The sequence below is a fragment of the Sclerotinia sclerotiorum genome, genomic scaffold (genome assembly GCF_000146945.2).
Source record: "Sclerotinia sclerotiorum 1980 UF-70 scaffold_7 genomic scaffold, whole genome shotgun sequence".
In the NCBI taxonomy this organism is placed as follows: domain Eukaryota; kingdom Fungi; phylum Ascomycota; class Leotiomycetes; order Helotiales; family Sclerotiniaceae; genus Sclerotinia; species Sclerotinia sclerotiorum.
The window spans coordinates 1,604,494-1,631,823 of NW_001820829.1; the positions used below are offsets into that span (position 1 = coordinate 1,604,494).

The 27,330-nt window shown below is 41.0% G+C and overlaps 9 protein-coding genes across 9 annotated transcripts; 5 read left to right on the forward strand and 4 right to left on the reverse strand.

Annotated features, from left to right (window-relative positions):
• Nucleotides 1-1,456: 1,456 nt before the first annotated feature.
• Nucleotides 1,457-3,613, reverse strand: SS1G_06196 (hypothetical protein; the record flags this gene model as incomplete). The annotated part of the gene is made up of 4 exons (XM_001593224.1): nucleotides 1,457-2,270; nucleotides 2,450-2,920; nucleotides 2,972-3,270; nucleotides 3,431-3,613. 4 exons carry the CDS (start codon nucleotides 3,611-3,613, stop codon nucleotides 1,457-1,459), a joined length of 1,767 nt encoding a protein of 588 aa, XP_001593274.1.
• A 1,533-nt stretch (nucleotides 3,614-5,146) lies between these two features.
• SS1G_06197 (predicted protein) lies at nucleotides 5,147-5,748 on the reverse strand (the record flags this gene model as incomplete). The annotated part of the gene is made up of 2 exons (XM_001593225.1): nucleotides 5,147-5,228; nucleotides 5,519-5,748. The coding sequence occupies 2 exons, from the start codon at nucleotides 5,746-5,748 to the stop codon at nucleotides 5,147-5,149; spliced, it is 312 nt and encodes a 103-aa protein (XP_001593275.1).
• A 3,373-nt stretch (nucleotides 5,749-9,121) lies between these two features.
• Nucleotides 9,122-10,113, reverse strand: SS1G_06198 (predicted protein; the record flags this gene model as incomplete). Its single annotated transcript, XM_001593226.1, has 3 exons — nucleotides 9,122-9,125; nucleotides 9,410-9,494; nucleotides 9,993-10,113. 3 exons carry the CDS (start codon nucleotides 10,111-10,113, stop codon nucleotides 9,122-9,124), a joined length of 210 nt encoding a protein of 69 aa, XP_001593276.1.
• A 1,109-nt stretch (nucleotides 10,114-11,222) lies between these two features.
• SS1G_06199 (hypothetical protein) lies at nucleotides 11,223-12,073 on the forward strand (the record flags this gene model as incomplete). Its single annotated transcript, XM_001593227.1, has 4 exons — nucleotides 11,223-11,277; nucleotides 11,352-11,453; nucleotides 11,527-11,707; nucleotides 11,893-12,073. 4 exons carry the CDS (start codon nucleotides 11,223-11,225, stop codon nucleotides 12,071-12,073), a joined length of 519 nt encoding a protein of 172 aa, XP_001593277.1.
• A 1,298-nt stretch (nucleotides 12,074-13,371) lies between these two features.
• On the forward strand, nucleotides 13,372-14,781 carry SS1G_06200 (predicted protein; the record flags this gene model as incomplete). Its single annotated transcript, XM_001593228.1, has 3 exons — nucleotides 13,372-14,041; nucleotides 14,158-14,437; nucleotides 14,742-14,781. 3 exons carry the CDS (start codon nucleotides 13,372-13,374, stop codon nucleotides 14,779-14,781), a joined length of 990 nt encoding a protein of 329 aa, XP_001593278.1.
• Nucleotides 14,782-16,091: 1,310 nt separating this feature from the next.
• SS1G_06201 (predicted protein) lies at nucleotides 16,092-16,926 on the forward strand (the record flags this gene model as incomplete). The annotated part of the gene is made up of 2 exons (XM_001593229.1): nucleotides 16,092-16,725; nucleotides 16,772-16,926. The coding sequence occupies 2 exons, from the start codon at nucleotides 16,092-16,094 to the stop codon at nucleotides 16,924-16,926; spliced, it is 789 nt and encodes a 262-aa protein (XP_001593279.1).
• A 1,002-nt stretch (nucleotides 16,927-17,928) lies between these two features.
• On the forward strand, nucleotides 17,929-18,588 carry SS1G_06202 (hypothetical protein; the record flags this gene model as incomplete). The annotated part of the gene is made up of 4 exons (XM_001593230.1): nucleotides 17,929-17,971; nucleotides 18,055-18,111; nucleotides 18,191-18,409; nucleotides 18,521-18,588. 4 exons carry the CDS (start codon nucleotides 17,929-17,931, stop codon nucleotides 18,586-18,588), a joined length of 387 nt encoding a protein of 128 aa, XP_001593280.1.
• A 2,451-nt stretch (nucleotides 18,589-21,039) lies between these two features.
• SS1G_06203 (hypothetical protein) lies at nucleotides 21,040-23,297 on the reverse strand (the record flags this gene model as incomplete). The annotated part of the gene is made up of 4 exons (XM_001593231.1): nucleotides 21,040-22,144; nucleotides 22,229-22,473; nucleotides 22,685-23,130; nucleotides 23,255-23,297. 4 exons carry the CDS (start codon nucleotides 23,295-23,297, stop codon nucleotides 21,040-21,042), a joined length of 1,839 nt encoding a protein of 612 aa, XP_001593281.1.
• Nucleotides 23,298-26,361: 3,064 nt separating this feature from the next.
• Nucleotides 26,362-26,475, forward strand: SS1G_06204 (predicted protein; the record flags this gene model as incomplete). Its single annotated transcript, XM_001593232.1, has 1 exon — nucleotides 26,362-26,475. One exon carries the CDS (start codon nucleotides 26,362-26,364, stop codon nucleotides 26,473-26,475), a length of 114 nt encoding a protein of 37 aa, XP_001593282.1.
• Between the last annotated feature and the right edge of the window lie 855 nt (nucleotides 26,476-27,330).

Consider the following 27,330-nt stretch of genomic DNA (forward strand, 5'->3'; position numbering starts at 1 on the left):
CTCTCTCCATTCCCATCTCTCTCTTCTACTCCTATCCCCCATCATTCTCCATTCCCTTCATTTCTATTCTAATTTATAGACTCTAAAAAACTAATACTGCAACACCCTTCCACCCTTCCACCAAGCCAGTAACCCTCAAAGCATAAAGCATAAAAGGAAATCTCCCAAGTTTCTTTATATTTAATCTAACTATGTGTTCAATATCTCTAACGAATCGAGTATACTACCTAGTGTACCTATCTAACTATAAACTCAATACTTACTACTTACCACTTACTACTTACTACTTACTACTTACTACTTACTACTTACTACTTACTACTTACTACTTACTACTTACTACTTACTACTTACTACTTACTACTTACTACTTACTACTTACTACTTACTACTTATTACTGCTTGATTTTCCTATTCATGCTACCTGCACACACCAACCATCTATTAGGTATTTTCTGTTTATTCCCAACTCTGCTCTATTCTGTCCTCTATTCTTTACGTTCTGGTCCGAAGAATGAAGAATGGAGAATGGAAAATGGAGAATTATATACCTTTATAAGATAAGATTATATCGAATATTACCAGGTAAGAACCATCATATCACATCACATCATATTCCTCTCCATCAATCCCATCACATAAACATTTACAAACCACATCATAGCACATAGAAATCCATAAATTATTAAAATTTAATCTTTAATTCTTGTTCTGGTTTCTGCTATAAGGACTTGCATCTTGAAAACCATTTCTCTCACACACTCTCTCTTTCTCTCCCTCTTAGTTTCTACGCTATGCAATCCATCCCCATATTCATCTGTATCTCTTTCTGTATCTTTATTTTGTCTCTTATAACATCTTTCTTATCATTTCCACTCCATCTCCACATGCAATACCCCATATGTGCAGTAACCGCATATCAATCATCTCCCAATCATTGAAAATATTAAATTCTCCATCCCAATTCCCATTCCCAAATTCAACCCCAAGCCACACCAAATAAAACGCAAAATGCCGATGCATTTATATCCCAAGGCATATCTTTAACCAGGTACCCAGAAACTCCTTTTAATTCAACAAGGTTAAGAAAAAGAAAAGGAAAAAGACGCCGAATCCATCCGTGTCCGTTCCCAAAGGGTATTTAGTTGAAACTCCATCCATGGAGAAAAAATCAAATTTTGTAAACAAGAATGCAAATGATGGTTGAAAGGTAGAAAGTATCCGGTTTTGATTGCCGTGGTAAATGCCCGTGTGACTCCGTATGTAGAAAATTAGAGGAAACGCCGAGAATATGTCGATTTAACTATGTAGTATAGTGTATTCGCAGTTGATAGAAAAGAGAATTGCAGTCGAAACTGCCATTTTAGCTGATGATTTTATGTGTGATGAGTGGCGGATTAATGACTTCATAGTAAAGCCAAGCCGTCGTTATAGGAAGAAACTGTGTGAGACTCCTTTATTCTTCAATGATTCCTTCCAAGATCTGTCTCTTCAAGTCGCTCAAGCGCTCATGCATCGCGAGAAGGTTTTCTTCTTCCGTAGGATTTTTGACTTTCGATGTTGCCAATTCATTATGAAGCTTTAAATAGATAGGATAGAATGTTTTGTAATTTTGAGCCAGATCCAATACACCAGGTCTCAAATGACGGGTACTACCGGTAGATGAAACTGATGAGGCAACACTAGACGATTTCTGGTGACGTTTGTGAATTGGTGATCGATTGTTGCGAGTGTTAGACAAAGTGCGATGGTTAGCCGGAGAGGCGGAAGATGACGATCGATCACCAGAAGACGTATGTTCGAAGTCTGATGCATTCGTTGGTGGAGAGGAAGCTAAAGGTGAGGATTTTTGTGGAGAGTTCGCTTTTCCTTTGAAGGAGTTTGACGAGGAAGTCGTAGAATTGGAACTAGGACGGGAGGATTGACTAGCATCTGAGACTCGATGTGAATTGATATTCTCCTTCTTTGTCTTCTTACTCAATGGTAGGCTCGAATCGCTAGAGTCCATCTCCTCATTGCGAAGACGTTTGTTATTGGCCTTATCTTTCCTAATGGGAGCCTTGGTAACTTGGGGTTTCTTTGCTGGAACCTCTTCGTCGTCAGATTCACTAACAACTGAGAAGATAAAGGCTTCGCCGCTGATGCTTTTGGCTTTTCGGCTTCCTTCTTTGCTGGTTTTGACCTCATGGTAGCTGCTGCTGTTTGGTGATCTAGAAGTATCTTTGCTGAGCTCTTCTCGCTGAGTTTTTTGGTCTTCGTTGCTGGTGGTCCTGAAGCTGATTTAGATGTAGTTTCTGTTTTGACCTTTGAACTCATTTTATCGCCAAACACGTCTTCATCGTCTCCGTTGGCTTTCGATTTTGCGACGGGACCGTTGGCGATTTGAGCTTGTAGCTTGCTAAGAGACTTTCCGGTGCCACGCTCCGACTTAGGCAATAGCTTTTCCCACTCAGGTTCCGAAAGCCCCAATCTCATCTTATCAAAAACCTTAACCGCATTATCAATTGCTCGTTGACGCTCAGCATCGCTTCCATATTTGAAATTGAACACATCAAGCTCTTTGTAGTAATTCTTACGGAGTTCCCATTTTCCAGTCGATGTATTGAGATCCCCCACCTTCGACATTGCCTGCTTCAGATCATCTTTCGGCCCAGGTATTCGATTGTTGAGTTCTTTCTCGGTCATTGGTTCGAGGGCAAGTAGGTGGACTACTGGCTTTCTACTGCTCTTGGCATATTCGGCCTGTTGTTGGGAAAGAGACTTAGTCACACCTTGAGCTGGACTTCCCAGCCCAGAGAGAGCGGGGCTGACTGGCATCGACCTGGCCGTATCGCTTCCGAGCCCCTTATTCAAAAATTTCGACTTAGTCGTAACCTTGGCCGCTCCTCGTTTCCCCGGTACCTGATTGATGATTTTTGTACTATTCAGATTAGTACGCAAGTCCAATCGTAACAATGTAGTCACTACTCACGTATTTCCGTCCTTCTTCGCCTGAGCGGTAGCCATCGACTCCCTCAAATTTTCCAATGCTGTATCCTCCCCTGCAGTTGCGGGAGCAGGTTTCTTACTCGCCTTAAAGTTGTCCGCCTTGTAACGAGGTTGCGCCCCGGGTCCCGAGAACTTCTTGTGGGCTAATTTGAGCTCAGTCAGTGTCTCTGGTTTCGACATATCCGAGGTCGTATCGTGGGGATCCGCAGTCTGGAATACTTCGTATTGAAATGGATCGTGGTAGGTAGAAAGGATGTGAGATTTGTTGCCATATATTAAATTCTAGTTTGCGGAATGACAGTCCATTAGCAATTGTTTCTATGTAGATGATGGAGAAAATTATTGTCATTGTCTTTCAAATTGAACAATTGGTGCCGCACGCCGTACGCTGGCGAGGTCCGACTACCAAATGTAAATGAAGCCATGGGGGGGTTTCTCTTACGGGACTTCCACCCAACGATAATTCTATTGGTTTTCCATTTTGAAAACATTTGATCATGTCCTCAATCATTCCATCGCTCAAAGTCAAGCCGATAGCAGGTGTAATATTTGTAGCAGACTTGTTGGAGGGAGGGTTACTCTCAAGCTTTAAGCCCGCTTGAGGGATATCTAACGAGGGAGACATTTTGGCCATTAACGGAACAACTCGGTTTAAAATGGTAGAATGTTAGAAGATCTTGTTCGTATGATGGTAATGCTCGTAGACTATAGAATAGTTCGATCGTTCTCGTTCTCGTTCTTCTGGCTCTGGCCAGGGATCCTTTTTAAATGACGTTCAGCATGAAGTCGAATCACAAATTCATCTACCGTACAAAAAGGGTGAATGATTATGATTCCGTAGGCAATAAAAATTGACCGCTCTGAATGTTTAAGCAATTTCGAATGAATGAATCAATTTTGGGTCACATATAGAATAGAATCGTAACAATTATTTGGTATGAATGAATCAAATTCACAATCAATTCCGTGATGAAGTTAGAAGAAGAGTGAAGCCGTAGGAATCTCTACGGTAAGGAAGTTCGGAGAGACATGAACAGCCCTTTGTGTTGGAGAAGCTAAACTGGGTCTGGCTGGGCTGGGTTATGGGTTGTATGGTATGGGTAGCATGTATGGGTATTTGGGATAACTCGCCTCCACCTCTGATCATTTTTTGATTCGTTGTAACTTGGAGATGCACAAGACGCACAAACTAATGCGACTAGGGATGATTCGGAAAAGCGTGGATATAATTGTATGGATGTTTGGCTTTCTGAAGAATTGTGGGATCCTCTTTTAATATTTAGCTGGAAAGTAAGAAAAGTAGTACAGTATTATTAGTATTACCCAGGTAGATAAAGAGGGTGTTCAATGTTGACCGCATTGTATTGTATGGAGTATGGCTTTCTCATATATTTTTTGATGGAGAAAAGATAGAAAAAGGTAGAACATGAACTGAGAAAGGGGGGGAGAACAAGAGAATTTTAATGATTTCTTTTATACCGCTCTTTCATGCTTTCATGGATTATTAAATTGGTTGTCATTATCGTCGTGCAAGTTCTTGCTAGCTGGTGGCCTTGATTTCTTTGAGGTCAGTCAGTCTCAAAATCCAGTCACTCCTCCATCTATCCTCTCTCTAGGAGTATTATTCTACACCACATTCCTTCCCTAGTACTTCCGTACATGACACTCCCGTGCAATTTTCTGACTGGGGTTTTGGTTGCAACATGAACAGGGATATTTATTCAGGTATTTTAGATATTTTAGAGCCATTTACTTTGTAGTAAGGATGCATCCTATGTCATTTGGCAAAATGTGATTACCATATAGGTTCTATAGGTATGTTTGGGGCATCTTTCTTGGTCTTTCTTCTTGGTCTTTTAGTACCTATGTACGTATATACAAGTGACCGAATCTTGTACAACAGCTCCTCATCCAAATAATAATTTTATAGGGCAAATGTCAAACTTAACTTATTGAAGAAAACGCCCGTTGGTGGCAAAAATGAGGGTAACAGACACTGGACCATGAAACCGAACTTTATTTATATAAGGTTTTCGATAACCCCATTCAATGCTACTTTAATTCTCTTTTCGTACAACAGGATGAAGGTCCCCATGAAATGTATAAACCCTTTAAAAGCTAAATTTCCAAACTCAATTCTCAGTCCTCAGTCCTCAGTTCATTCAGATTGTTGAGCCATCCATCCTGTATTTATATAGGCATGCTCCACAATCGTTGCTGCGTCTTTCCGGCTGTCTACCCTACAACATCCGTCAATCTTTGGTTTGGTGGGTGGTTCGGTTCTTTCACATATCTCGGGTATTATCTACATTGACCCATCTTTCTTACATTTCAAAGAAAGTTCTCTACCCTCTTTCTCTCGAATCAAGCAATCAAGTAACGAACGAACTGTGGAAAGACGGCCCAACTATAAATCGATTTGTTTCAACAAGAGCCAAAGAAATTGAACGAGAGCTTCAAAGATCCTGCTGACGGCCGCTTATAAAGATCCGTCAGATCTCGTATGGTATTTTACGATTATTACGCTTACTGTATCAGGCCAAGAACAACGAACACAACCTTCAGCTCTTCTTTTGGGGAGTTCCTGAGATGAGACTTATTTAAGGTAAGGTATCCACGGTAGCCATCTTTAAATCGTTTGTACTGCACTGCACTGCTGCCGAACTGTACCTGACTTGAACGATTCCCATTCAAGGATTCTAGATCCGAATTATCGTTGGCACCTAACAGGGATAGTTTGGATGGTTTTCTGGTATTCATCGTTGGAAATCAAAACCTCCGAATGATTCTACAACCAGCTCAAACACATCTATCCCACCTGGAAAGGTCAGGAGAGGTATTACTAGGTATTGATTAATCTTGTTCATCTCGACCATTAACCTTTTGAAAATCTGCATTTCTCTTTTCAAGGCCCGAGTTATTCAAAATACAAGGTTCGGAAAACCCAATCTAAGACAAGGAAAGGATTGGTTTCTCCCGATTCGTTCATAATGGCTTTTTCTGCCCCCAGTCTGCCTGTCATTGGACCTGCTGAACCACCCAGTCACAGAAAACGAGATGATTGAGATGGCGCCTTTAATCCTTTCTTTTTCCCCTCCACATGAGAACCCAAGAAACCCATAAATGCCGATTCCATTTGAATGCCCCAGGAAATTTACCTTTGAAAATATTCGGAATTGCCATGAGTCCATGACCCAGAAAGGTTTCGGATGGAGGATATTTAGCCTTACACAGTGCACTGGACCATATTCCGGACAGCTCGTTGGCATTGTCGAACTAGCGTTACACCAAGGAAACAAGTAAGGCAGTAAAAAATGATGCACCGTCGATGCATTTGTAAGTTACAAACCATAAACTACGTCTAACTTGGTAATTGAGTTTTTCCGTCGGGTAATACTGATAAGAGCATTGCAGACCTGGTAGTTATATCTGTAATAATTTGTGCGTGGCATAGATCGAGAGCGTTCCTATATATAATTCTTATCTGCAAAGCGCGGTCGGTGTTCGCTACTAATAATTAAATCCTCTTTTTAGAAGCATAAACAAAAACTCCCCGACGACAATACAGTACCGGTTTCACCGAACCATAGGCAGGGCATGAAAATGTGACAATAACCAACCAACCCAATGCTCATTCATGCTCACAAGGTCTTTATACATCAGGACAGACGAAAGATATTAATATATTAAAAAATGTTTAAAAAATGTTTAAAAAATGCAGTAGTCAGTCAGGAGGTAAGTAACCCAATTTTCCCCATCGCATCTCGGCGTCACGTCACATCCCGAAAAGTTAAGAAATCAATCCGAACTTCGGTGATGGATGAATAATGAGGGGTAGAAATATTGTGGTCAGCCATTTATCTACATACTGTATGTCAGTATCTGTCTGACAGTGTCTTATTAATCTTAGTGTTTAAGCTTTTTCAATGCCCCAGTTAGTCACTCACTGACTGCAGCATATCACGAGTGAGGAGGGATGGAAGCCTCAAAATCTACTTTACTTACTTACTTGAAGTTACTTCACAGCCCTTTACGAGACAAGCTTGGCGAGGCGAGGCGAGGCCAAGTTGTTTATTTATTTATTTATTTATTTATTTATTTATCAGCATTTCCTAGGTACCCAAGTTCTTGTTCGACCGTTTTCTATCCTATTCGCTGGATGTATGTATGTATCTTGGTATATCTTGGTTGTAAAATAAACATTCAGTACCTAGCTAGGTATTTCTACCTGTACATGTAAAAATATTCATTCTCATTTTTTGAAGAAAGAAATATATAATATAGTAATCCTAAGTCTTACATCAACGAACAAATCCCAAAAGAAAAAGAAAAAAAATTAATTCTCGAAAACCAAATCTCACACCGTCAGTCAACCCACCTCTTTAGGAAATAAGTATATTCATCATCATACGTTCTCATATGCAACAGAACATTCTTACATTCTTTCGCACCACTATGTATGTGGTGCTACCCACCCTATCCTATATTCGTCAGCAGAATGGGATGCCCTACAGACAGCTAGCTAGCTAGGGGCCCATTGCATAGGATAGGTACCCAATGTAAAGTAAAGTAAAGTAAGTCACTTTACGTATGTAGGTAGGTAAGGAAGTGTAGTTTAGTATTTGAATAGATAGATAGATAGATAGATACCTACCTTATCGATCCGAATATTAGGAGAGAACACATTAATAAGGTTATTAGTTGGTTACCTTACCTTACCTTACCATCTTTACTTTTACTTTTCCCTTTTCTCTCCCCATATTTGATAATTTCCAAGTTAATAAAGACGAAGATAAAGATAGAATTTTATATAAATTCGATATAATATCATCCCGATGTCCTATAATCTCGACTGATATGTATATCCATCACGCAGTATAATCTTCAAGATCAACAATAATCTTTCTGCACAAATCCCCGTCTCCCTTCCCTTCTCTCCCTTCCCTTCCTCCTCTTAATCCATGTTTGAAGCCTCGGCCCGTAAAACCCTAGTCCCGTCTGGCAGTGGTATGTATGTATATATTCAGCAACGACCGAATATCCCATTATTATTACTATTTATTATTGTTATTTATTATTATCTCTGCAAGAGCGCGTGGAGAAAATGAATAGCTCGAGTGGTTTTTCGTCCTCTCGTCAACCGACACTTACCTTACTAATTAGAGTACTAGGTGTAGGTAGGTATTTTATTTCCTTTTAAGGGTTTACAGTCTGAGCTTATAATAATAAGTTATCACTCGCTCACTCATCTCACTCACTCACCATCGAAAGTGGGGTGTGCGATCAAATCTCGATTGGCGTTTCTTTCCTCTCGCTGATCTGGGGTTTCCAATAACTTGTGTACTATGATATGCTGTTGGGGTTGTTGGTATTACAGAAGTTGTAATCTTACAGAGTACAAGAGATGCGTGGGGGAATAGTTCTACGTAACAAAAAGGTTGATTTGTTACTTGGACAGGTAAAAGTTATCATTCATGCCAGTGATTGATTTAGTAAAGCATGAATGAATTCAGCAAACACATTAATTTATCGCATACCTATTTCCATTTCCAAAATCCATTATTTCCAAGAATTTTGGCGGACCCGGGAAAAGTAGTCCGTGAAGCCCTGCCTTAAATACCTAAGAGACGATCCTTTGGGGTTAGAGGGGGGGCTTAAAAAGGATACGGATGGCTGGCGTGCCCTGGGTCCCTGAATATCCGTGCCTATTTCTGGCATGACAAGCACCTGCTGAAGTTGCAGATTATTACTTGAATTATTTCTTTGATCTTACAAAGGACGTTCGCTCGCCTTGAGATCTTCGTGCTTTTGTCTGGGAGGGGGATGTGCTATGTATATTTTAGGAGGGTAATGTGTATAAATGTATAAATAATTACTTTATGGTTGGTAGGTACACCAGTAGCATATAGGAAGGATGGGAGGAATGAATGAGTGAAACGAGATGAGAGACAAGACGAGACGAAACGAGACGAGACGAGGACCTTCTTGGGAACGAAATGAAAGAGAGGATCAAGTCAATCGAATTAATTTTCTATTTTGAAAATGCTCAGATGTTTTCGTTAAATTTAATAATCTCATCTCTTCATTCATTAGTAAGTTCTTTGATACTATAGACACCTACCTACCTACCTACCTACCTAATAACTATTAGTATTGTATTCGCATGATCATAAACGAGGGGGTCATCATGATCTAGATTTCCAACATTCTTTTTTTCTTTCCTATTCTTCAAAAATGTAATGCTGATGCAGACAATCGATCACTGCCTCGTGTGTAACGCTTGGAATAGGTTACGTGCATACTAAACATAAATAAATACTCGGTAATCTTTACGCAGTAGGTACAAGTAAGTAGGTAAGTAAGTGACTATGCACGTCACGATTGATTTACTGATTTCGACCACGTGCGGACGGATACCTACCTACTTTTGCGTAAGTGACCGAGATTTTTATTTCCAAGAAATTTAAGGGAAGGAAAGAAGGAATGAAGGAATAAATGAAATGTCTCTGAGTGAATTAGTTGCTTTTGGGTTTTTGTTATTTGGTGGCGTGGAATTGTGGTAATGGGTGTAATAGGTGGTTAGTGGATGGGAGCGGTGGACCCCTCCACAATTTTTCACGGGCATGGTGGCACCCCCAGATATATGAAGTGCGGGGTGATATATGTGATGGATGTGATGGGTTTCCTAGGAGGAGAAATCGTTCCAATTAGTTATTAGAGTGAGTGATATATACCAGTGTTAAAAGTCTCATGAGAGCACCAGGTAAGACTTATTACTTTGATTTCTGGTATGGTGGTGTCAAGTGACAATTTTCGCATAAGAAGTAGATCTGCGAATGAGGTTGTTGTCTTAGATGGCTCTGGTTTTGGGGTTTTGAGGAGGATATCGTGGGGAATCGGATGACTTATAATCATGGTTTTTAAGGACGTTGGGTTTATTTCTTGTTTTTATCTCATTCATATCACATCGTTCGGGTAAATTTTGAAATATAAATACTTTTTACCGGGAGGAAAAATGGAACATGGATCTGCTTCGAATTCCAACGTCAAGTCTTTTCGTTTTTCCTGGAGAAAAGCTTGCATATATAAGAGGCCAGTTGGTAGTTGTTTGCATTCTCTGTCCATTATTGGCTTTATTTCTACTACATATTTCATCTCGAAAATAATCTATATAGACAACCATTCAAGCAAAAAAGCCGTATTTACTGTATCAATCATCACAGATGAAGACCTAAAGAGGAAAAAGATAGGTGTTGGAATTCAAAACGTTCAGCACTTGGTTCTCATCTAGGCGCTTGACTCTCTCGTGAGAATGGCAAACTCATCCCATACCTTGTCCTGATTTCATAGACTCATCTTATAGAGAGTTCCAAGTGAGGCAAAGTGGCCTTGAAGTCTTTAAGCACCAAGGCGCATCCACTCTCGAGATGGCCAGACAAGCTGAGAGTATCTTGAGTTATGCAAGTTGCAGTACCACTTTTCAATTCCTATGATCATCTGGAGTAAAGCAATTAGTAGGAATGACAAAATAGTCTTACTGGTAATGTAAAGGACTTCTGAAAATACTCAAATATCGTGGCCATTTCCCCACATGGTAGTGATGCGACTATAAGACTGATACTAATTTCGGGTCTGGTCTCGACACCAATTGGAAGCCAAATGCATGATTCCTTGCTTCAGATAAGAACACTCAGTTTTCATCGTTAGTCCTGTTGATATGAAATTTACTTTCCTGTAAGCAGAAAGTGTGAGTCGTGAGTCGTGAATCGTGAATCGTGGGAGATACTTTTATGTAAGCAGTGATATCATAACCGGAGGACTCTCAACACCTCGAAACCTCCAACAAAGAATTCATTCATGCACCTGAACAATCGGTAGGAAAAATATCAAATCTCTTCTCGAATATCAAGTTCGAAAATTCAATTAAATTTTCGTACCTTTAAAATGTCACAATAGATTGTTCTTGATATTATAATAACATTCCAAATCACAACGTCATAGATTGTACTACGTTCCTTAGTGCATATACCCCTCATCAACATCTCAACTCCAACTTCTTCTCATTTGTTAACTACTTACATATTAATATACACCACTTCAGTATTTATGTATTAAATTCATTTCTCTGTGAGACTTCTATGCATTCTGTATCAATACCACGTTCACAAATCTTTCGAATTTCAAGTTACCTCAATCTAAGATCATCTAATTTATACTCTACCACAACAGTCAAAATGGCAAATGAAGGTCAATCAGATAGCTTTGGCAAAGCTCATAAATCTCTTAATGGTATGTGGAATATGCATATGGATGATAGAAACAGAAAGAAAGAAGTAAGAATTAATACGTGACATGGAAAACAGTAATGCACAAACCCCTCGGTCAATTCGCCAAAGGAACTGGATTTTATAGGAATGGACAATGTGATGTTGGACCAGAGGATACGGGAAATCATTCCATTGCTGGTATTTCTCTCTTTCCATTTACCTTTACCCGAGTAGTTATCTTGGTTAACACTTCTCAAAGCAACTTTAACAGACAGCTTTCTCGATTTCTCTGCCTCCCGTGGCAATAATCTTCGTACTATTGGCCTCACTGGAGGAAAGAAGTGGTGTCTATGTGCTAGTCGCTGGAAGGAAGCAATGGAAGCAGCGAAAAATTCTAGTGAGAAGGATTTAGTGCCAAAAGTGCATTTACATGCTACGCATGAGAAAGCTTTGTCAGTTTCCTTGTTTATACTTATCCCTTACCTCGAATCAACCGAAACATATACTTTCCCTTCCTCCTTAAAAACTCCACCCCTTGGGTCGATCTATAGCACAATCGGAAATAGATGGAGAAGATGGATTAGCAAATGCCAAAGCCAAAAAAACAGAATCATAAGAAACAAACTAACGAAAATAGAGACGTGGTCTCACTAGCAGATCTAAAGAAATATGCCGCAGAACCAGAAGCTGCAGATGCGAGCACGGTGCCTCAGAGTAGAAAAGGAAATAATTATCCCGGGGGCGTCCCTACAAAGGAGAAAACGGAGTTTGCAAATGCGGGAGAAATGACTTCGAGTCGGTATAGGGGGAATTATTAGACGATTGACGACTGGTGATATGAGGGATGGAGTCGGTTATGGGTTAGGCATTGCTTTATTGAGTCTTGATATTGGGTTTTCGTGATGTGAGGGACGATCCATGGGATTCTTCGCTACTGTCATCGGATGTCCAAGTCAAGAATTATTATTCAAAATGTAACATCTTACGGAATAAACTTCTAGTTCTCAAGTCGAACTTGAGTCTTACAATCTTGCTGCCTCAGAGGTGGCATGGTAATATTTGTACATATATTCAGCTTCTATCAAAAGCAACGGATATCACATCCAAGTGATATCCAACATTTAATCTAATCTCATACCATTTACGGTTGTATAATCAATATCCCCATGAGAAAATTGATACTTAGTACCAACAAGCAAGAAATCGGAAGAGTAATACAACCTTGATCCTGTATTGGAGATGAGGTGTTGCTTTCCGGTAGGAGTACTACCTAACAAACAGCTCCCTCAAAAAATAAAAGAACCTCAAATTCAACAGTTCAATTGTTATTCTATTCAAATACTGAAATAACAGATTCGAATAAGGATATCTGGATTGGTTTCTCTAGTTAACTAATGAATTGGTTACAATACCTTATTCAAATAGATAGATAGATGTATACAAACCCACTATTCTGAATACTTGCTATTGTAAGATCTTATGAATGGCCTAGTTTAATACCCAAGTAGTTTCTAATAGTATTATATTTAATTTATTAGTTCTCTACCCCTACCCTTTAGGGATTACCTAGCTTTTAGTATAGAAAAGATTGGAAAAGAGGATGCTTGGGGATATTAATGGAAAAAAAGAGGAAAGAGAGAGAGAGAGAGCGAAAGATTAAATTTTTCAACTTCCTGTTTTCACAATCACAATCACAATATCAGTATTCTCCTATTTGTTTATTATAAACTAGATATTTTTTTTGATTCTCCGAATCTATTTTTGTGGTGTGCTGGTTTCCATATATGTGATTATAGAGGAAAAATAAAGGAAATGTTTAATTATTCCATGATTCACCTCCCCCAGTTCAGTTCTCTGAATGTATACTTTTGAAGTCCTGATGACCCTCCTGAATAACAAATGAAGTCAACTGGTGCAGCACCTACAGAAAACTATCAACGGGACATGTGACATATATAACGCATCCCCTACCATAAAAGACATAAAGCCCATCTTCCACATTAGCAATACTCCGCAAACCCCCTCCCTATCCACACCCAACATATCTAGAACAACAAGCACAAACAAACACACTCAAACAGCACAATCTAAAGATTTCCAACCTGTTCACAATACCATGGAAAAACCCATCAATACCGGGATTCACCAACCCGAAGAATGGGAAGATTATAAAGAGAATACGGGGGTAATTAATCCCTTTCACGATGTCGATCAGGAAGATACTTTATTTCATCGCTGCGCTTCCTCAGCTAGTATTACTACACCATTACCTCGTAGTATTGGTAGCTCAAATTACTCCACTACATCTCTCTCTAGTCCTAGTCCCAATTTCCCCATAAACTCCCACCTAAACCAAACAAACTCTCACCTCCCTTCCCCCTCCCCAACCCCAACCCCATCCTACAAATTGCACGACCCACTCCTTACCACCATTTCCCCCTCCCACTCCATCACCTCCCCCACCCAACCAAAAACAAAAACAAACCCAAACCCAAATTCAAACCCCAAAACCACCCGCATCCCCCGCCTCCCCTCCCGCGGCATACCCCACATCAACCCCTCCACCCAAAAGAACTGGCAACCAATCCTGCAATCCTATCTCTCCTACTCCTTCCTCAACCCTGATATCCTCGAAGAAGCGCTCGAGACGCCCAAAAACGGTGTTACGAGTGTAGGGACAACAAGACGGATATGTATGGATGGAAATGCGGGGATGGCGAAATTAGGAGAGATGGTTATGCGGTTGGTTTTGAGGGAGCAGTTTTATTTGTTTAGTATTCCTCATGGTATGTCTTTTTTTTCTTCTTGTTCTCCTGTTCCATGCTCATGCTCTTCCTTTTTATGTGTGAGGATATATAGAGTGGGGATTTAGCCGGAAACTAATTCTTCTGGTTTGAAAAAGCACAAGCGGCTCAAATAACAAATCGTGTTCTTTCTCGTCATTCACTCAATGCCTATCCTACTATAGCATCATGTATTCGTCCTCAGCCCTACATTCCGGTATCTTTTCGCAACATCATAGAGCTTGTCAAAGAAGACACGCGCGAAGATAGTACGCGTGCTATTAGTAGGGCAGTTAAGGCTGTTATTGGGGCCGTGTATTTAGATGGTGGGATTGAAAATGCAAAGAAGGTGATGGAGAATTTGCAGATGGGGATTAAGTTACCACCGGGAAGTAGGGAGTAAGAGGACGAGGGTATAGACAGAGGGATTGCAGGTAGTCTGGGTAAATCCATAGATGATATTGATGGCTTGGAATCTTTTCTTGCGTAACATTCGATGGAATTTTAAATTATCTATAGCTAGCTAGGCTCAACGACATATCTGATTTATAAAGTGGCCAGGTGGACTAAATTTAAATCCTTCAAACCACAAAGTTTACTTATTAATGCCTGACGAATTGCTCGAATCTCCTAAGGGATAAAAACCCGTTAAGATGCTCTTGCAGAACAGACTATTGCTATGCTTACACATCACTTACATAAGCGAGGCCGCCGCAATCGCAATGTCTTACACGACTACCTAAGCAATGCTGCCTAAAAAGTCAAAACGAAACCATGAATTCTAACTGACATTGCTGAATAACAGTGAAGATTGCCAGTGCTTAGTCATAGGTGATTGGGATTATGGTAGATATGTGGTTATGGAACAACAAATTTTTTTGATATCTACGATACAGTGCCACACGACCAATGAGCATAGCTTAGGTCTTTCCCGGAGAGGCCTCCTGGACCAACACAATAAACATCCAAAGAATCCCGTTCCAGTCAAACAATGATTCTCAAACTAATTCTCTTGAGCATTTAGTCATCATATAAACATCATTACATCAAAAAAGGCATGCGAATTAGGAAAGTACTACAGGACCGATTAACCACATCTTGATACACTTCCGAGTTGATCACTTGATATTCTTCGGTGTCCTTATCGAGCAGTCCAACTCAAAATTTGTTCGGCCAATTCTTTCAAATTAATCGGGCGACGTATGATTAAACTACATCATAAGTGAATGAAACAGATGGTACGTTAGCAAATATAGCCCCTTCATACAGCCAATATAAGAGGCATGAGGAAGAAGCTGATGTAAATCGTGCTGATGCTCTTGATTTGAGTTTGAAAAGACCAGTGTTTGTTAATCGAAATTTTGTCTATAGGAGCACTTGCTATCTGGAAGGTAGTGGTTTAATTTCCAACAACTCAAAAGCACTTTTAACTGTACACGGCCGACGTCAAGCTTCTGGGAATCAGGCCTGCAGAATCTCACGGGTCTTTTCAAGAGACTTACAGACCCATGGAATATAGCCAGCTGGTATTTACCTTTTTGTGGAGTACTAGGACAGCCTTAGTCGGGTGCCGTCGAGGAAACCTTCCTGCATGTGTCGCAGGGGGCATCTCGCCAATCAGCGTCCAGCATATTTTTCGACCCAACACCCATAAAAGCTGCACCTCCTCCCTCATCTAACCCACTTTCTTTTACACTCCTTCACTTACTTTCTTTCCATCAAAATCTATCCCACAACCATCAACAGATTGATTCCACATACTCCAGACATCCAAACAACCTCCTAGGAACACAATCACGTGTGTAACACTTGGTACCCTCGTTCTGCTTGATCATCGCTTGATGATTCTGTCCAGGTTCATCAAGAGAACAGCAGACTCAACACAATCCATCAACAGCTCATCACCTGTTAAGTGATTCATCAAGCAAACTATCCCAATCATCAATTTACCACCCTTTGCTATCATTATAAATTCAATCCACACGGCAAAATGTCAGGAAACACTTCTCCCAGCACAAGTCACTCACCATCTTATTGTTACTTCAATATCACAATGGCACCATTCGAAACTAAGATGAAATCCCTTCAACGAGGACCAAAATCTATCTTGACCAATGCCGCCGACAATGATCGAAGGTCACCAGTTCCCAGACAGAAATTTGTTCACTTTGCTTCTAGAGCTATTGACAACGAAAACAATGAATTTGAGAAGAAAACAAATGATGAAAAACAGAAGAGACATGCCACCGCCTTCAATATTATGAACAATTCGAAGAGAAACCGAATTACTTCATCGTCAGAACTGAATAAGGCAAGTTCGTCCCGCAGCACCCTCGGCTCGACCCAAATTAAATCACCCCATCGCACGATCCGTGAGAAACCAAGTGAACGACGTAGCGGAATGAAACTTGAGATCCAGAATAGTACTTCATCCCAAGGTCGTCAATTTAAGCGTCCTGCACCCAGTACTACAGCTCAATACATTCCTCGCGTCCCGAGCCCTCCAATGAACCGAGTTCCACCACCAACCCCTCGCCCTACACGATTGCCTACACCAGATCTTGAGGATCCTTGCGGTTATCCTCTCAATTTCTGTGACTGTCTCGGATGCTATGAGGCTGGGATGTTAGAGCGTGGAGTTGAAAGTAGGAGAGAGGTATTGGCTTATTCGAAAATGGAAAATCAATGTGAGATATTTCCTCGAAGGAGACCATCAAGAGCTGACTCGCGTAGATCAGGCAGCAACTGCCTACATAAGAGATAGGAGGCTAGTGGAGAGAGGGCAAGGGCCAGACCTTGTTGTCGTGCCCAGAGAGGATTCCCACAGATGCAACTTAATGGGCATGGGATACCCTCGAAATTTTGCCATCGGTGCTTTAAAAGCGTAGATACAATTTTGAGAAGGTAGGTACCCCGATCCGCCACCGATGTCGTTATTGATTTTCGAGAATAGGCAACCATTTTCCTGGAACATAATTATTGAACTCGTGTGTTTGACGGCCGAGACATCATTTTATTACTAGCTTCAATTTCCCAGCAACGAGATATCTCTTAAGAGTGGGTTTGCTTCGGGATCGTACATGGTGTGGCTCGTGAGCGTGATATTATTTTATTTATGTTGAATAGAACAACTCCGTCTCCTTTGCAATACCATAACTCCCTAGCCTTGTTTCGTGAATGTCGAAAAGTGATTCTTTTTCCCAGTGAAATTGGAATACCGGTACAGTCTTGCACAACAAAGCCATTATTGAATATGCGAAGTATAGAAATGCAAAAATGCGATTCAGTGAGGCGGAAAGGACAGTTTCAAAGCCATCTTTCGTTCATGGTGACTATTTAATCTTCATCCCCTTGGTTGTGTTTGGTTTATTTCGGGAGTCGTGTTCGAGCGGTCGATATTCCATCTGTGAACAAATATTGGCATCGCATTTGTCATTTTCGCAGGTGTCAGAATGCGCCGAACAAGCAGTACTTCCAGCTCCAAATCCACCTTTCATACGATATCGTAGGCGGTAACGTTTCATTCACTCGTCCGACCGGGTATTCGCTCATTATATCAACCTCCCAAACAACCATTCAAAGCAAGACAAGTCCTGTACATTTTTCGTAGGGATATCTCAGTTTACTTCTTAACATGTCGTTAAAGCTGGCTTTCGTTAATGAAATCGGGCTGTTCCAAATATGGTTAGATCATGTCATATTTTTGGGCAAGGCGTGCAGGCATTACCGTGCCCCTCCCCAAGTGAAGCTTCAACCCCACCTTCTCGTCGACAAAGCTTCACCTCTTCCGATCTCGCAGATAAATTACTATAAATCATATTTTCATACACTGAAATCTTCAAGAATCAATCTCGACTTCAATTTTCGAATCATATCAATCAATTATCAAAATGTCAGACCTCACTACAGTTTACAGCAAGGATGCTGCTTTCCGTAAGCCTCTTCTCATTCTTGTGGATATTGATCAATTCGAGGAACTTCACCTCTTTTACGCGTTAATTCTAACGACCCTATAGCTGCAGGACCTTACTCCCAGGCCATCAAGACTTCATCTACTGTTTACTGCTCCGGACGTAAGTTCAAAATCCCTTCTTCTCTTGAGCCTCAATTCTCCTTCCTACCCTGGATTCTATGCTAACCCTTCTCCTACAGAAATTCCATGCACACCCGAAGGCGAGATCCTCACACTGGAGACTTCAAGCATCTCTGCCATGACTGAGCTCTGCGTCAAGAACTTATCTGCTGTTCTCAAGGAAGCTGGAAGCAGCATTGAGAAGGTCGTAAAGGTCAATGTCTTCTTGACAACTATGGATAACTTTGCGGAGATGAATGGGGTTTATGAGAAGCTTTTCAAGCACAAGCCTGCCAGAAGTGAGTTAATTTACCATTTCCACGAAGAGGGGAGAGGCAGATGGGTGGTGATGGAGACGGGGTTGAATGACGTCTGTAGGAGAATGAAATATGCTAATGAAGTTGCCGCAGGTTGCGTCGCAGTATACCAATTGCCAAAGGGTGTTCCAATCGAGATCGAATGTATTGCTGTGGCTTAGGGCTATGTGAGACAGAAATTAACGAGCACATGAACTCCGATGGCCTGAATGAATCATGACGCCCATGAATCCTCATCTGTAGTCCAACATTGAGTTGATGACATTATGAATACACCATGAAGTAGCTACTAAACCCCTTACCATTCTCCACCGTTCTAATATTTGTATCTTGGTGCTTATCTCAATAGTTTGAACTCTGAAGTCGGTAATCGATCTACGTTGATTTGCTTCTCACAGCATCATCACGCATCATACCTGATGTCAGCCAAGTACCAACTCATCGTGATTCCAAATGTCGGGCGGGGGGCATTGAAAAGATCCAGATCTTGATAGTTCAAGTGTTCTAATAATTCATGAACTTGAGTTCGTTCAAGCTGATTTTGTAAATGTGACGACTACCAGGCCTTAACTCACCATCTACCGGATATTTAAGTGTATCGAGAAGCTGCAGACACCCTAAAATCCTACCTTGACTCGTATGGTTATATAGTGATTTTCCAAACTAGGAGCATAATAATCCCGATTCCGGTAACGGTCTATGACGCGAATTGTGTGGTGCTTATGACCTCCGGTACTCAAACCCAAGAAATCTAGAACTGATAAAGACTGACAGCGTCATTATCGAGCACAATAGCGTCCCTGGTCTAAAGCCTGGATTTTAGAAAGAGCTTTTGATTGACCAGTCCCTGCAGGAACATCGATCATGGTTTTGCACATAACGACTTCTCAGTGATGTGACGCATGCTGAGTGATTCTATAATGGTGAAGAGGGTTTTATTATTGGAGCTACGATTCATGATATTTTAAACCCGACAATCCTTCTTGCCATATTGAGCCTAACGATTCCCAATAACGTTCAAATACAGCGTCTTGAAGGATAAGTGGAGATTTTTTTGATCATCGACCACCAGTTTAGTTCACGCAGGGTAGGTTTGCTTACAGTTTGTTGTTTGAGGAGAAAATCATTTGACACATTGAAAAGATAGTGAGAAGTCCTAACCACTGAGCTATCACATAGAACAATAAAAAGTTATAAAGTAATAAATAAATTTACATACTACTCCGTACAACTTGAACTGTTGTGTCACGATTCACCATTAGGATTAGTGTCCTGGGATAGAAAGGAATCACATGATAAGGAGCCCTAGGAGCCCTGAGGAGCCAGAAGGCTCTTGGGGGCTCCCTTTATTGTTCATTATATAATCAGAATACTTTCATAGTTTAGGAGCTTCGTGCTCAACTTAGTTATCAATTAGTTTACCTACATTCTACTTGATCTAGTAACGACTTTACTTCCAAGTGAATACTAGTGATAAAGCCTTAACCCATAACTACCAACTAGACGAAACCTTAGGCAGCCGCTGCCTCCAGTACAGTATCGTTACACTACCCCCACCAGCTCTCTAACCCTTTCTATTTCATCCATTCTTTCATCCATCCTTTTAACTATCTAATCATCTAACCATTTAATCTTTTCTTTTTAATAAATAAGTAACTTCAATCTAATCTCTAAAGAAGTAGGTAGTAGTCTCAAATTATTCCTTCCACTACTTCCCACTCCTACTAATACTAATACTAATACTAATACTTTTCCTACCACTCCCAGTCCCACATCCATTCATTCATTTCAATTCTAAACTCTAAGAGATTTCCTTCTTTAGTCAAGAGCTAAAGTAAGATTATAATATTCCAACCACTTGATCTCCTTAACCTATACCTTTGACCACCTAGCCTAAATCACATCACATCACTTACATCACAAAAAACACACACATACAAAATAATATATACTAAAACTCCATTGATCTTTAATCTATTTACTAACCCACCATCATTTATCTGCCATCCATACCAACCCCTAACGCATAAAAATCTCTGAATGCATAAAGCCCGAACCTGAAGAAGAGAATGAAATAATAAGGATCTAAAACATTAGGATAGTACTGCTGCAGCCAGCACTATCCATATTCGTAGCCTCGTGTGGTCAGTAAACATAGTGTCTTTAAATGAAGCACTCCCATGAAAAGAAAAAAAACCCCCCACAAACTACGATAAGAGCCCATTGATTACCATCAGTCGTCACCGCATTATATAACCCGGAAATTTATTTCCATCTCCAGACGCCAATGTGAACCAACGAATGAGAAACACAAATAAACCCTCCCGTATGATGAATTGTATGTAACGTGGCGTGGCTCTCGGATGGTCTTGCTTGGTCAACCCAATTCCATGTTGTTCGACAAGCAAGTTCGCGCCGGAAGTAGACGAGTAAGAAAATGATGGCCACTAGCTACCGCCGGACTCTCGATACGTTGAGTGAAAGCAAAGTTGCGAAACCATATCAATATTGCCACTTGAAACGTGAACGGAGTTAATAGTGCCTTAGACCCGGATCCACGAGAATGAAATTTAAAAACAAGCAAGTAGATTCCACCATTCCCAAGGCCGTGACTATTGCACGACCGTTGATTCCCTCAGACTACTTGGCGGTACCTGTTTGTGGCGACGTCCAAGTAAAGTTGCTCCATCGAGGTTGAGTTCGAAAGGGCCATTTTTAGTTCTAACCTGTTGCTTTGCAGCTGCTGTTATCGTAGGACTATGCTGTCCATATCCCTTGGCCGGAACTGCGGTCTTTGAGTTCAATTTCGTGTTTCGCAATGTCTCGCCGACTTGTGCAACATCTGATTGCCCAGATTTTGGTACCTTGGAAGATACACCGATATCCTCGTAGTCACCCTCGTCGCTCTCATCAAAGTCTTCGTCGTCATCGATAGGGTTGAGAGGGTTCATGGCGGCAGCCCCTCTGTAACCTTGCTTGAAATTCTTCTTGCGCTTGGCTTCTTCTTCTTGTCTGTGAACAGCATAACCAACGTCGAATACCTCACGTAAGTTGACAGCACCAGGGCTACGGAAATCCATACGTTTGCCAGCACCAGGGGACTCCAAAAGATCGGGGTTGAAGGCTCGTAAGCCACCACCCAAGTTGAGTTGACGTTCAACAGATGGAGTAGCATTTGGGGGGGCGTCAAGCGCCGCGTATGTAGGTTGATCGGTACCTCGAATCCACGGATGTCGGAGAAATTCTTCAATTGTATATCTCTTCTTGGGGTCCACAGTTAATAAATGTGAGACAAGGTCCTGCGCAGACTTCGAGATGTCATCCCACCATGGGGAGAGAAATGTGTATTGACCTCTGGCCACCTTTTCAGTCAAGACTTGAATACTTTCATCGTAAAATGGTGGGAAGCCGCAGAGCAAGGTATAAAGAACGCAACCCAATGCCCACATGTCGACACTTTTCGAATATCGTTCATCCCTGACAATTTCTGGAGCGGTATATCCGACGGTACCACATGGGGTCATGGTTTGACTATCCCATACGACCTTACTCAAACCAAAATCGGCAATCTTGATTCTTCCAATCCCACCGGATCCCAAGCCAAGGGTGAATTCACCCTCATCAACCTTATCCTCATCTTCAGCAGATCTTGGCTTTGGATTTTTGGTTGGAATAAATGGTATTGGTTCGAATAAAATGTTTTCCGGTTTGATATCTCTGTGAAATGACGTCAGTGATGCTGCTTACCAAATCATCAAGAACAAAAGTGGGGTGGGGAAGAAGGGAGGGGGGATTCTTCACCTGTGGACAACACCCTGCACTTCGTGAAGGTAAAGTAATGCTTCGGCAACTTGAGTAATAACGTGTCTTGATAATTTCTCACTGAAATAAGTGAGTCGAACAATTTGATGGAATAGTTCTCCACCCTGTGCCAACTCCAACACAAGGTAATAGTATTGTCTGGATTCGGAAAATTCGATCAGTTTGATGATATTAGGATGATCTAAACCTCGCATGATTTGAACTTCCTTGAGAATATTTGCCCTCTGTGAAGATCACGTCGAGTTAGCTATGATCGACACTGCGTGGAATGTTTTTTTGAAAAGGATAGATGAAAAATGATTCCGCACCTCCACGCCCTTGGGTTGCTTCTTGTTAAAGTTTGGATGAAGATGAGCATCGCCCTACCATACATTGTTGGCACGGTTCAAGAAAGCATAAAGAGCCAATAAAAAGAAAGATCCCATAGGTACTTACCTGACTAGAGTTCATCTCAAATTTTCGGACAACTTTGATTGCCACGTCTCCAACTCTCCCTTCCAGGTCCCTGGCCTTGTAGACATTGCTGAATGCTCCATCACCCATTTTCTCCAGGAGTTGCCATCGCTCGAGCCCCGGGTATCTTGGTAATTTGTTTTTGTTCTCATTTTCTTCTGCCACTATTCTTGCCAATTCTTCATTGACTCCTCTGGTCCCGGCATTTTGGTGTTGTCCTGCTGCGTGTGCTGCTTGATTTGCAGCCTGTACTCCTCTATGTCTATTGTCCTCATTCGCAGCTGAGTATGCATCTCCTCCCGGTACTTGATGTGCTTGATGGGCCATTACGTTCGGATCTGATTTGGTAGCATAATGTTGAGCGACTGTTGGGGCCACAGGCGAAGCTTTCTTGGTGTTTTCTTCATTGGCCTTCGCACCTCCCTTGCCTAAATTCATGATCAGTATTTGAAGTTTTGACTTTGAGAAAAAAAAAAAGTGAAGGAAGCACAGAGGCAGCAAATGCAAATGCGTTTGTAAATTTTGGATTCGTAGTCGACTCTGAAAACGTACCACGATGGAGGGCGTTTTTAATAGCCTGCGAAATGGAAGACATTTTAGTAAATATTTCGGAAAATTTGATGAGCAAATCTAAAATGTCAGGATTTCTGGAATTCTGAGATTTGGATGAAGGAAGATGTAAAATGGATTAAATTTCCAGTGAGACAAGAAGGGAGGGGAGAAAGTAGGAAGGATAAGCAGGGGTCGGAAGTTTTTGAGTGGATGTGAAAGTCTTAGGAAAAGATTGTGTTTAAGGTTATGTGTAGAATCTTGTGATTGGGATTGAGTGATGACTGTAAAGTAGGTAGGTAGGTAATGTCAGGTAAGGTAATAAAAAGTAATGTAATGCAACGCAACACAATACAATAAATACAATACAATGAATTTGGGCGATAAAAGGTAGTAAACTCAAAACTTGATTGCTTATTAAACAACGCAAAAAGTAGAAGGTAAGTAGGTAGGTAGGTAAGTTACTAAGGTAGGTCGTGATCGTACAAGTTGTGCCAAAAAAGATTGATTATCAATTCAGATCTGATATCAAATATCAAATATCAAAGATCAATACTTCATGAATACTTTATTTACTTTCCTCCCCAGCAAACTCAAATCTCTGCACAAATGAATTCGAGAAACTTAGTGCCTAGTGACTCTAGGGACTGATGACGACAAGGAGCTGGTGCTGGGTATGTGGTGCTGGGTATATGACGATGGTTTTTCTTTGTTTTGCTACGGGTCTGAGCTGAAACGAGGAACGTGATAGGCTGAATCAATTGGCAGGATAAAAGTAGGAAAACGGGATGAAAAAAGATGCAATTTAAATTTCAAGAATGGATGGATGGATTGCATTGGACTGCATTTGCATTTGCATTTGCATTGGATTGAACTGAATTACATTTTGACGGAATAATACCTGTAAGAGGAAAACGATTGACTGAATAAAAGAATAAATTCGCGAATGAAACAAAATAAAATAAACATAATATTAGCATTTGGTGCAAAGTATTGCTTAATTACTTTTTACTTTTATTGATGCCATATCTGAAGTTAAATATATAAAATATTTCCAGTTGGGCAATTCCAATTAATGCCAATCCAAGTTTTCCCACACGCAAATAGAATATCCCACTAGAGTCTAAAAGGTTAGCAGGGTCATTTATTTTGACGGGAGTTACGGGACCCCGATAGGGGAATCTCACACTAACGACGTCATTCATGCCTGGCAGCTTAGCCTCAGCTGCTTAGCTGACTCTCCAACCAAACTTCGCAAAAACTCCTCAAGGCACCGTCAGCGATAATCGCATGATGACGTAGACATCGCCCTTGAGTCTTGCGTCTTGACCCTTGACTCTTGACCCCTTGAGATAAATCCCATCTTCATTTCATCCTCGTGTCTCCCTTGGCATCATCCTCTTTTAGCACTCGCTTGCCAAAATTCCAAACGACTTGTCTCTGCTCCCCTTCTGGTGCCTACATCCAGACATATTGCATCTCAAAAACGTATAAAAGCTAGAACCCATCGCAAACTTCGCAAAACTAAAAAGGACACACGGTAAATCAGAACATGAACTACAAGCAAATTAGAAAGCCGACGAGAGGGACGAAGAAAATATAAAATATTAACCTACCTGAAGTTTGGAAGTCATAATCCCTTATGCTACGTCGCCTTTATGTGTGATCGCCGAGATTGTCGATCAACGTTTCTTGGTATCCTATGCCTCCTGAGTTTCGCATAACTAAGTAAGCATGGGATCTCATTGAATGCAGCATGGAACTCCTCACCAGGTAGCGATGTTAATTTGGTTCCTCTTTGATAATAATATTGTTGGGTTGATAGAATAGTTTCGATGAACTTCGACATTAAAAAGACATTAGTCTGTCAAGGCACTTTGGCTGGTCGGGTTTGCGTTGCGCATCGATATCTTAAATAGGTGTATGGAGGCAACGAGGAGAATATTGTGAGATTAATTTGAACTCGTGGAGAGAGAGTTTAATGAATGGAAGGCTTTGAATCCCTGTGCTTCGATGCTGAAGAATGCTGAAGAGAAAACATATTGGAAGAGAGGATGCTCTCCTATATATAATAAAACGGGGTGGAGTAAAATAAGTCATTGTCTTTGAGATTGACTCGTGAAGATTCTAGAGATACACTCGAGTCACTTCACGATAATGGACGGTGGAGTCATGATAGTGCTAGTGTCTGCTTTGTGACCAAAGAAGTGAGGTATTGGTCGCACGAGTTCAAACTCAAAATGAGAACATATTCAGATAGCATGTATTGAAAAGTGTTAAAAGTACCAGTTGTGCTTGTTCGCTTGATTATCAACGAAATGTCAGTCTCCCCAAACCCACCCCCACGTCCTCGGTATGCCTGATAAGGAAAGGGTGGCCACGGAAATAAAAGTCTAGAGTCTTTGGAGGTAAATCTATAGTATGAAGCTAGTGATTAGTTCGCCGCGCTATCTACAAGAGAAGGTGATGCGTAGGTAAGAGTACGCGAAGTGTGGGGTCTTCGCTTGCAGAAGTCACTGCTACTGCTCCTATTTATGTAATTAGTATGAAGTTTCTGCTAGCCTAGAGTATTCGTTTTAAAACGGTCGCGTTAAGTTAAAGAGTACACTTGTCATTTTTGAATGCGAAAGATCATTTCTCCCATGTCCAGATAAGCGGTTGGATGGATCGACAGTTTAAGCGCAGTATATTCCGATTTATTCTCCGAATACTTGCGTTTAGCTTCCAAAGCCGTTTAAATTGGAAAACTTGTTTTTCCCGGCTTAGTAAACTTTATTCAGGCCTGATTGTAAGTCTACGAGAACAGGTTGACAGTTAACTAAGTCTCTTATGTTGGAATCTAGATGATGAGAACTATTGATTTTAGAGGTGATCGTGATTTACATTTTCATATGAAGCACTATCTGTTATGAGCTCATCTTTCGAGAACCTACAATGTCACAGACATTTCCTCGAGGAGTTTTCTTCTTCCTTCTTTCTTTCATATATTTCCCATTGTCACTTTAAAGTCCATGTTATTAGAAAAGAGGGAGATAAAAAGACAATATACCCATTCGCTTTCTATCGATGCGCTTCTAGGTCCACAAAGATTCCAACGATATGCTATCAGCATGGTGTTACTATCATGGCCTGAGGCTTTCGATGTCTGTGTCAATACTGGCGTTAAGAAGAAACAAAATTCTATTCACAAGATGCTGGATCTTAGGACGGGCGCGGAGGATTAGACGATAGGACTTGGATAATGACATTTCGACGATACACTGGAAAACACCCCCATGATTCACACATTCAAGCTCGAAGCTGCTAGTTATTCAAATTTCATCGAGGGAACGGGGTAGGGGGAGAAGAGCCGAACTTGAAACTTGCAGATAGTCAGCTACTCAACCGAGGGCTGCACTGTTGCTTGCGAAAACTACACGTTGAAAGAGGGAAAGACAATCAAGAGTGCAATAATCCGCATTTGGCTATCTACCCATCTACAATGTATCGGAGGCGAGATACCAGCTGGTGCCGCGCAGCCCATGCAGACTATTAACGAGCTTATCACCAATTTCGGAACAACCATACAAGACCAATCAACGCTTCCTCTAATTATACATATAAAAGAAGAAAAGACCTTTCCATCCATCCAGCACACATCCACTCGGTTTACTTGCAGAATATACAACAAGAACAATTCACGAATAGATTTTTCAAAGGAGCTTTAAGCATTCATACCCTCGCTCGCTTACAGCTTACAAGCCGTGTATCTTACCAGCCTGGATTAAGCGAATAAAAAAATGCTATACTGAAGGAAAGATTTGAAGAGAGACTTAATACATACTGAGATAGCGGAGAACTATTAGGCTTATTACCTGGCTGATTTTATGTCATAGGAGGTTTTACATACGAACTCAACCATGAGACAAATGCTTTCTACTTCGGAGGGACTCCAGCCGCAATTACATTCCACATATACCAAGGTTTCACGGAGTCTGATATGAGTTGGGCTTGAATGTATGACCTCGCTTGGTAGCTGAACTGGAGATATTTGATTGCAAGGCTTTGAGGAGCGCTTGGAGCGAAGGATAGAAAGGGGT